Consider the following 11,024-nt stretch of genomic DNA (forward strand, 5'->3'; position numbering starts at 1 on the left):
ATATTAATAATATAATAATTTATATTTTGTGATAGATTTTAATAGTTTTAAATAGGAAATGGATTTGGGACGAGGGTAAAGCATTAACTACATTAAGGTAAAGTAGCGACAATAAACGATAATGGAAAAAAAGCGTCGAATATGTTAGTTTTAATAAAAAAAAAAAAAAAAAAACAGCCATATGGACAATTTTTCAATCAATATATTTTCCCTAAATCTCGTCATGAGCTTTTAGGTTGAAAATTGCAGTTGTCATCACGCTGTGTTGATTCTGGCTTCACACTCTCGTTCTCATTGATCAGAACTTGAATCACGGTTTATGGTGAGTGAAAGAAAACCTAAGATTTAAAGTTTATCATCAGTTTATCATCATTTATTTGAAACGTGCCACTTTGATAAAATCAATCTCATGTTTACGCGATTTTTTCCTATTTATTTACAACTGTAATTAAATGCTATAAAGAGTTGAGATTATATGATTTCAAAATTGTTACCTTTATTTTATCTGCACTATCCTGGATCTTGTTTCCATTTCCATTGAATGTGTTATGGTATCTTATTTGTTTTAGTTTTTGGATAATGGCCAGTGTTGAATTCATCAAAGACCTTTGTACTCCAGCGCTGGTTATTGACCTGGATAAAGTGAAAAGAAATGCTGAAGGCATGCGGGAGCGCTTCCAGAAACTAGGGGTCCAGCTCCGACCTCACATGAAAACACACAAAACACTGTAAGATTCTCATGTCGACAACACCAGCCTCTATGATTCCACTTGAAAACGCTCAAACATCTTGCATGCAAAATAAAATGAAGCATAATTCACTGGTTCGCTTGTAATTTTATTGAAATATGTATTTAGACACTTAAAGGTGATAGAGAGGATTTTTTCGTCGACTGAGAATCCAAAGACTGTTACTGAGTTTTTAAATGAGCGCATGCGTAAGAACAGCCCCCTCCTTCACAGCTCATTTCAAAGGAACGCCTCCCAAAACCCGTGCACGAGTATTGGAACACGAGTGTTTACGGTCCGTGTACGTTTTGATAGTTTGTTTTCCAATTTGAAATGAAATATGCAGAAACGAGAAAACGGTCGTTTCCCGTTTTTTCGTTTGTTAAAAAAAACGGAAAAGCGAGATTTTGACTCGATTTTCGTTTTTTCGGGTCACGGATAGAAAATGGAAACACGACTTCAAAACTCGTTTTCCACATGTGGGCGGTCATTACACGCCCCTTTCAGCCGATTGGTCAATCAAATCTGAGCCAGTGACGTCATCTTCAGTTCGTTCAACAAAATAACAGTCCTCTGCCGCTATATCAGTATGTCATAAATCGGCTTTCTTCTGTGCAACCTAACGCGTATTTCACAGAAATATTTATTTCAGAAATGTTAATCAGCACACAGACTGTTGTAATGCTGTTTGTAGTTTAATAGTGAAACTACCCACACAGAGGAGCGGATGAAAAGCAGAGATTAAAAAAAAAAAAAAAAAACCTACAGGTTTTATTTTATTCTATTTTGAATAAATAGAATAAATCACAATAAATAAATAGCAATTTTGAAAAACGAACAATCGCTCATCTCTATTTATTTATTTTATATAGCCTAATTGCCTGCTGAAATGTTAATAACCCTTTGGTTAAAAGATTGAGGGAATATGTAAAGATCAAACATTAAAGATCAAAATTACAGCTACATAGCCTTTTTAGTTATGACAAAAATAATATATAAATGTTAAGCCAAAACGAATTAATTTAAAGCTGAACTGAAACAGAAACCGGCGTTATAACTACCTCTCTAATTTGACACAAATCCAAATGTTTCAATATTCACGATTTGGAGGCTAAACTATATTTATTATTTAAACGCTTTTATTGTAGCCTACACAGACTACTTAAAATGAGCAGTAGGCCTATAACGTTTTATATATTTGGTTGAATGTACATATTTTGACAGTTAACAGGCTGTGGTGTCAAGTCCCTAAAACTGATGTTATGTGTGCGTGAGGCGCCGACGCGTTCTCTTGAATTTTCTTATAAAAGCGGAAACAACTTAATACTTAGACATTTATGGTCAAATATATGTAACACCATTCGAATCTGTGAAAGGTTAAATAGGCCTATTATTTTTGTACACTCACAAACAAAACATTGCTCGTAAAATAAACAAAGAAATTTTCTGCCGTATTGGTTTCCTTTCTGTGAACTTCTCAAAAATGAACCGACACTCATATTGTCGCATTTTTTCCCCTTTCATTTTGGTAATATTAATTACTTAAGTGAAATAAATTTCGCGCATAGACATAGGCTATTTAGCCTATTCCTTTTATATAATTTAATCCTTTGTTCTCCGTTCACAGAAGCGCTGCAGGTGCGTGATGATGATGAACCCTCATGTTCTGTTGTTTATTCTGCTATTTGTTTATGTAGGCTAAAACTAAACCCCTGGAATTTTTTAATGATTCACAGACATTTATCAAATTTCGTTTAATTCTAATTTAATATAATCTTGTCGGTTAATGAAACGATGATCGCATCAGTTGAAAGTCAGGGGGAAAAAACAGAAATTATATTGACAAGGCAACAATAATTTTCGTTTAGTTTAAGTTTTTCAAAACATCCACAGAACTGCATACAGTAAATTTTCCCGCTGTTTAAGCCACGAATATTTACAAAATAAAATAATTACAAAGATGATAAAAGATAATAAAATAATTACAAAGATAATAAAACTTCTATGTTTAATATACGAGAGTTTTTGTTTTGCTGTTGTCCACTGAAGCAATTGACGCAGAATCGCCAATAGCCGTTAAATCGAAATTGAAAGTAAAATGTTCAGGGCCATTTATAGCTAATTCATTCAAAAGCGAAGGAAAGACAGAAAAAGTGAGGATAGCAAGTAAACTGTGACATATAATAGTAATGTTCACTGTGTTAATAAAAGTGTTTAATTTAAGAGATAAAATCTGTATGGCCATTTATAAGCTAAGGAAAACTAAAAAGCCCCCCGATGGTGATACCGTTATTAGGTGTTGCCACCTAGTGGATAGCCTATTTTCTAATATGACTGTATAGTCTACTGCAAGGAATGCGTCTGCTAAATTATTGAATTTAAATGTATAAAATGTAAACAAAACATTAAAATAAGAAAAAAAAATGAGTGCAGTAGCCACTGATCTATAATAGATAATAGTCTGTCATTATGTATAGCCTATTGATCGGTGGTAGTAGCCCAAAGGATGTCATGCGCTTGGTAACAGATGTAGAGGCATTTACATTTTAAAAACAGCTTAAAAACAGACTTAATTAAATTTACTGTAGGTTTTTTAAAACTTTTTTTTATCTGTGCAAACATATTTCTGTGAAATACGCGTTAGGTTGCACAGAAGAAAGCCGATTTATGACATACTGATATAGCGGCAGAGGACTATTATTTTGTTGAACGAACTGAAGATGACGTCACTGGCTCAGATTTGATTGACCAATCGGCTGAAAGGGGCGTGTAATGACCGCCCACATGTGGAAAACGAGTTTTGAAGTCGTGTTTCCGTTTTCTATCCGTGACCCGAAAAAAACGAAAATCCAGTCAAAATCTCGTTTTTCCGTTTTTTTTAACAAACGAAAAAACGGGAAACGACCGTTTTCTCGTTTCTGCGTATTTCATTTCAAATTGGAAAACAAACTATCAAAACGTACACGGACCGTTTACCACCAGCATTCGCTGTGTCGTGTTTTTTGGATTCATTATGTCGGACTCACCGCAGGTAACTCAAAATCTGCAGTTGTTATTCCTGTCTCCTGACAAAAACATTGCATGCAGCGCCTGTGGAGTGTGGAAAGTTACTGGAGCACACAGCTACGCATGTCTCTCACAAGGAACCTCACGGCAGTGATTGACAGGCCAGAGGGCCAATCGTTTACACGATGATCGTGTAAACGATTGGCTGATGTTTTTAAGGCCCTACCTCGTGCACAGATGATGTATATTAATATTATTCCTTTCAGTGCACCTAATAAATAGTCTTTTATCAGTTAGTAAAGACAGTTTCAAGTAATATTGCAAAAATGTATAAAACAAAACATCCTCTTTAGCACCTTTAAAGGGATAGTTCACCCAAAAATGAAAATTCTGTCATCATTTACTCACCCTCAAGTTGTTCCAAACCTGTAGGAATTTCTTTCTTCTGCTGAACACAAAAGAAGATATTTTGAAGAATGTCAGTAACCAAACAGTTAATGGTCCCCATTGACTTCCATAGTATTTTTTTTTTTTTTTTTTTTTTTCAGTGAATCAACTGTTTGGTTACTGACATTCTTCAGAATATCTTCTTTTGTGTTCAGCAGAAGAAAGAAATTCCTACAGGTTTGGAACAACTTGAGGGTGAGTAAATGATGACAGAATTTTCATTTTTGGGTGAACTATCCCTTTAAATGCACTTAAAACATTTGAATATCTTTTATTACATAACAAAATATCAAACCAAATGGCATTTATTTGAAAGAAAAATATCTCAAAAAGACATTTTAATTGATTAAACAATAGATGCACTATTAAAAATGTGAACCTTAATAAAAATTCGGTAACACTTTATAATAAGGTTCATTAGTTAAACATTATTTAATGTATTAACTAACATGAACTAACCATGAGCAATAGATTTGTTACTGTATTTACTAATCTTTGTTAATGTTAGTTAATGAAAATACAGTTGTTTGTTCATGTTAGTTCACAGTGCATTAACTTATGTTAACAAGATTTTAATAATGTATTAGTAAATGATGGAATTAACATTAACAAAGATTAATAAATGCTGTAGAAGTGCAGTTCATTATTAGTTCTTGTTAACTAATGAACCTTATTGTAAAGTGTTACCAAAAATTCTGATGTCATCATTAACTATTAATACAGCTGTGTCTTTTTCACTTGTAATTTTGATTGGCGTCTGCCAAATAAATAAGTATTTGGACACTTAAGACACAAAACATTTGAATATCTTTTATTATATAAAAAAAATCAAACCATGTGGCCTTTATTAAAGAATATATATATTACAAACACTTTTCAGATAAAACATTCAAGAAAGAAGTTTTGAAGGTATCACTTTACATGAAGTTTCCATTTAGTTATCATGAGCTAACAATGAAAAATAATGTAATTTTTTACATTTAATGATTTAATCATTGTTTTTTCATCATGAATGTCATGTCTGTTGTTTTCAGGGAATGTGCGGACATCATGACAGGAGGCTCTCGTCGTTGTATCGTGGTTTCTACTCTAGCTGAGGCGTCATTCTATGCTGATAATGGCTATGATGATATACTGTACGCATACCCACTGCCATTTGATAAAGTGGAGCGCTGTGCTGAGCTATCTGAGAGACTTTCCCTGTTCCACATCGTAGTGGACAACCGCCTTGCCCTACAGGAACTGAAGAAGAGACCTCTGAAGCAGGGAAAAGTCTGGAAGGTGTGGCTGAAACTGGATTGTGACAATGGGAGAGGTAACAATTCGCGAGTTCATGTTTGAAGCACGGTTTTGGGTGTACTGCAGTGAAATAAACTTGTTTTTGTGTTTTGATAGCGGGTGTTCCTCATTCTGATCCAGCTGCACTGAAACTTGCCCAGGAGGTCTCGGATACTGCAGGGGTGGAGCTGACGGGAATTTACGCCCACTGTGGGAACACCTACGCCTGTCAGGGGGAGGAGCAAATCAAAGCCGTTGCTCAGGAAACCACTACGATCACGCTGCAGTTCATGGAGAAGTATGCATCATCTAACTTAAAGTTTATCTTTGAAAACACTTATCATTTAGCAATACTAATAAATGGAATCCTTTGGGGGAAAAAGAATATTTTATTATACATTACACAATGCATTATAATATTGGCATCCTTAAATTTAACTGTGGCATTTAAAATAATTGATTTTAATTTATAGTGTTTTATTTTTAATTAGCTCAACAGGCATATATTTTTAAAAAACAAATAATTTAACAACACTATTGAATGGATTATTTTTATATTGTACTTTATAATATTGTGATGTCTAAATTCACTTGTAGCAATTAAAATTGATTGATTTTTACTGTTTTATTTTTAATTTATTTAGAAAACAAAGCATTTTTAAGCACTGATAATTTAATAACTCTAATAAATGTAATCTTTTACAAAAAACAATTCATTTTTATACTATACATTATAAAACACACATTTTTGGTGTTTTATTTTTAATTTATTTAGACTGATCATTTTAAATGCTGATAATTTTACAACACTAATAAATGGAATCTTTAGCAGAAAAGATAAAAAAAATTATATAATTTTTTATACTATATATTATAATATTGTGATGCTTAAATTCACTTGTAGCAACTAAAATGATTGATTTTACTTTGTGTTTTATTTTTAATTTATTTAGGCAACAAAAGCATATCATTTTAAGCACTGATAATTTAACAACACCAATAAATGTAATCTTTTTTTTATTTTTTATACTATACAATGTCATATTTTGATGCTTAAATTCACTTGTAGCATTTAAAATAACTGATTTTAATTTTTAGTGTTTTGTTTTTAATTTATTTAGACAACAAAGAATGATAATTTAACAACGCTAATAAATGTAATCCTTTGCAGAAAAGATAAAAAATGACTATTTTTTATATATTGTGATGCTTAAATTCAATCGTATTTAAAATAATTGATTTTAATTTGTAGTGTTTTATTTTTATATAGACGACAAACATAATTTTAAACACTGATAACATAAAACAATATAAATTTGTGATGCCTAAATGTATGAGTAATTTTATTTTTTAGTGTTTCATTTTTTATTTATTTAGAAAATAAATTTAATATATGCATAAATTGAACATGATCATCAGCCTATCATAATTTCCAAAATGTTAATATTAATGCATCCCTACTCAATATGCATTGATAATATTATTTCTACTATCCATAGGCTGAAGGCTGCTGGAATACAGACTCCCAAATCCAGCATTGGCTCCACCCCTTCATGTAGCCACCCAGTTCCAGACATGGCCATGTTGAGTGAGGTGCATCCTGGGAACTACGTATTTTATGGTCCGTGTTGCCATGTTCACCTGTTTGTTTATAACTGATCTTCTCAGTTTGTTTTGAATCATAATATTATCTGTTGCACATCCAGACGTGCAGCAGTCCCTCATTGGGTCCTGTAAACTTGAGGATGTTGCAGTACGGGTACTGACACGGGTCATAGGTCACTATCCACACAGGAACCAGTTACTTGTAGACTGTGGGTGGACAGCACTGAGTCATGATGGTGGTGGCCGCTTACCCACAGGATACGCCATCATTGAAGGACACCCAGAACTCAAGTAAGAGATCATAATGTGGATTTATGTGAGGATTGATTTTTTTTTTCTAGGTTCTAGTGATGCACACATGACATTGTGCATCGGTTATTATCAGATGTATTATCAATGTATTTTAACTTATTTTTTTGCTCATTTACTCTATGTTTACATATACACTACTGTTCAAAAATTTGGGATCAGTAAAATCCCAGTAAAAAAATTTTTTTTCAAGAATTGTGTACTTTTTTTTTGGTAAGGATCGGCAAGGAACTGATCAAAAGTGACAGTAAAGACATTGATAATGTCACAAACAATTATATATATTTCTAATAAATGCTGTTCTTTTGAACTTTCTATATATCAAAGAAAAAATTATCGTGGTTTACACAATATTAGAATTATTTCTGAAGGATCATGTGACACTGAAGTCAGGAGTAATGATGCTGAAAATTCTGCTGTCATCACAGGAATAAATCACATTTTAAAACATATTAAGTTATTTCACAATATTATTTTTAATTTAATATTTTTAATATTATACTTTATAATATTGTGATGCCTAAATTCACTTGCATTTAAAATAATTGATTTTAATAATGTAATATTTTTAATTTACATAGACAACAAACATAATTTTAAACACTGACAATTTAACAACACTATTAAATGTAATCTTTAACAAAAAAAAAAAAATTATATTGTACATTATAAATTGTGATGCCTAAATGTATGTATTTTTAAGTTATATAGACAATATAGAATTTTAATATCAACCATTTATCAGTTATCAGCCATAACATAACTATCAACTTACTATTGGCATGTTCAACATGTTATTGGCATGAAATACGTCATACTTATCATGCGTATCATACTTATCAAACATGTTATTGGCATGAATTTTAATACTGGTGCATTAAGCCATCTGTCTACATAGCATTAAATCCATTCTCAAATATTAAAATCTAAGCTTTGACATTGCATAATCATTTTTTGTTCATGTTTAGATGTTTGTTTTTGTGGGAGTAGGAGATTTTGTGAGTCAGATGATATAAATAGCATGAAGGGTGTCGTCTGTTTTGCAGACTACTGTCTATGACTCAGGAACACGGCAGGGTGGAGCCCATCTCTGGAAAACTGGACTTCAAGCAGTTCCCGCTGGGGTCACCCCTCACACTCATGCCTTACCATGTGAGTTCTTAACCCTCTCACTGCAACAAAGCACACACAGAAACACACTGTGACATTCTCCATACTCCATTTGACTAAGCAGTTTCTGGTGGTCTATCATTTTTATCCATGTGTTGTGCATTAATGCTTAGGCTTTTTCGGATATTACCTTTCATGCAGTGTGTAATATAGCTGTTTGTGAATGTAAAAGGTCTGCAAAGTTTCAAAGATCAAAGTGCACGATAAATGGAGTCATTGTCTCCTAAAAGAAAGAACTGATTCTGAAGTTCCTGAAACGAGTCATCGGTAATTCCAGTCTTACTTCTTGCACAAACCTATGTGGGTTTGTAACAAATTTGCATAATCCCGGCCTGTGGTCTTCATTGGCTGCTTGTAAACAACATCTACTCTGACCCGCCCTCAAACACTGTAGTTGTAGCTGAGGTCTAGAAGAGTTTGGTTTGTGTTGTCGATATGTTGAGAAGACGCTGTGTTCTGCACTCCAAAAGCAAATCTACTTTGCATGCACTTATATAAGTAAACGGTAAACTGATGCCAGAGTTCCCGTTCGTATCGCAAGTGCTAAGGAAGCCTTTGGAGCTGAAATTCAGCTATGGTAATGGGCGTTTCATTTCCGACACACTCTGTAAGTGGTAGACCAATCAAAACAGACTGGGCCATCTGACCAATCAGAGGAGAGTAGGCTTTTGGAAAGGAGGGGTTTCAGAGAGACCGAATCCTTTATCGAACCATTTTAGACACTGTAAGAAAGGAGGGCTCCCAGAGTCAAGAAGGCGGAGCTTTAACAGCTCACACTTCGGTTGCTCAACAACAACAAAGCTGGAGAATCTCACGCAGCCAAAATGAGGATTGTCAGTAACGGTGTTCAGCCTTACATTGTTCAAACCGGAGTCAACACTGATGGAGAGACTCAGGAAGAAGTTACAACTTTTAGAATGACAATGGACGTTTCTGAATAGTTAGTGGATAAATTTATGTAGTTGCTGTGGAGTTGATTCAACTCATCGACTAACATGTGCCGTCATGTTAATCTTTTGTGCAAATCCAGCGTTGAATTGACCCTCATTTGTGAAGCAGTCTGTCTTCCTCTTCTCTAAAGCAGCCCAACATGGCCTCACCCCTTTTGTTGTGTGTTCCCGAGGGCAGGGTTTATGTAAATAGGGTTTGTGATGTCACCAACCCGGGAAGAAGCTTGTTGTAGTCCCTACCAGCCGTTTGTTGTAGTCCTTAAAAAGCGATTTCTGCAAAAGAAAATACCCCTTTAATATTACCACAAAGTGCATAATCCAAATACTATGCAAAATTATTAACATGACCATGACAGAATAGGAAAATATGTCCAATAATTCACTGCACAAAAACATTGTTGTCAGCACAAACTTTGTTTTTTGTGAGCCCGTATTTAACATAGCTTGTCTTGCCATCTTTCAATGTTGGCAATTGAACTAACCATTGTTGTTCCTTTTCCTGCTCCTTATTGCTAAACGAACATGTCACGTCTAAATGCAATGAAATTAATTTCATTTAAAATTAAGAGCAGGTTGGAGAAAAGAAAACCTAAACACTTGTATGTTTTGTTGACAGGCTTGTGCTACAGCTATGATGCATCCGGTCTATTTCGTCCATTCTAATGGGAAGATTATAGACACATGGAAACCCACTCGAGGCTGGTAACAATCTCTAACAGAGGGACTGTGGTACAGCTGGGGACCGTGGATAGAAATGTGTAGGACTTGTAGCAACTGTGAATTTGCTGTCTAAGGCAGGTATCTATTAGAAACCCTTCTTAAGAGCTTGTTGATCAGGAGCCAAGTGCATTATGGGTTGGAGGCATGGCAGTTCTGTCCTTGAGGAGCACTCATTGTTGAAAATGTAATATTCCAGCAAAACAGCCTTTGTGTTAACTGGAAGGCTTACATTGGACTCATGATTTGTTTTTCTCTGCTTCTTCTATATCTTAAAAATACACTACAGTATTCTTTGCAGGCTTACGAAAGACTGTGAAAAGACTGATTTCTTCTTTGTATCTGACTAAACTTGCCTGCAGTATGTTTTATGTGCTCAAAACGAATTTCTGAAGGATCTTAAATGTCTGAAATGTTAACAACATGCACCTCAGTTTGTAATAAAATCATCTACCACAGTGTTAAATTAATCAGATGCTCTAATTGCCTTTTCTTATCTTATTTTTGCTTTTATGTTCCAAATTGAAGTATTATCTTCAAAAATACAATAAAGTAGTAGTGTTTCTTCAACTTTGGACACTTTTGGCCCCACAGAATAAAAATTGTTTGTCACCGTTAGTTTTGATTACAGCTCTACATGCAGTAATTCATATTTTTATGATGGATTTTCATAGTTGTCTGGAACAAGAGTTAATATATATGCATACATGTAATTTAAAATGTTGCAAAAATGCTGATGTGATCTTTATATAACAAAAAAGGGACATAAAACTGCCTGAAGTTGACTTTTTTTTGTTAGTCCCCATGATCTCGT

The 11,024-nt window shown here is 33.9% G+C and overlaps 1 protein-coding gene across 1 annotated transcript; it reads left to right on the forward strand.

Moving 5' to 3' along the window:
• Positions 1–191: 191 nt before the first annotated feature.
• On the forward strand, positions 192–10,680 carry zgc:162816 (uncharacterized protein LOC571260 homolog). The gene is made up of 8 exons (XM_048172666.1): positions 192–322; positions 570–728; positions 5,216–5,496; positions 5,577–5,757; positions 6,959–7,080; positions 7,166–7,355; positions 8,420–8,525; positions 10,110–10,680. The coding sequence occupies exons 2-8, from the start codon at positions 580–582 to the stop codon at positions 10,197–10,199; spliced, it is 1,119 nt and encodes a 372-aa protein (XP_048028623.1). The 5' UTR covers positions 192–322; positions 570–579; the 3' UTR covers positions 10,200–10,680.
• Positions 10,681–11,024: the final 344 nt, after the last annotated feature.

Source organism: Megalobrama amblycephala, linkage group LG21 (assembly GCF_018812025.1).
Source record: "Megalobrama amblycephala isolate DHTTF-2021 linkage group LG21, ASM1881202v1, whole genome shotgun sequence".
Lineage (NCBI taxonomy): Eukaryota > Metazoa > Chordata > Actinopteri > Cypriniformes > Xenocyprididae > Megalobrama > Megalobrama amblycephala.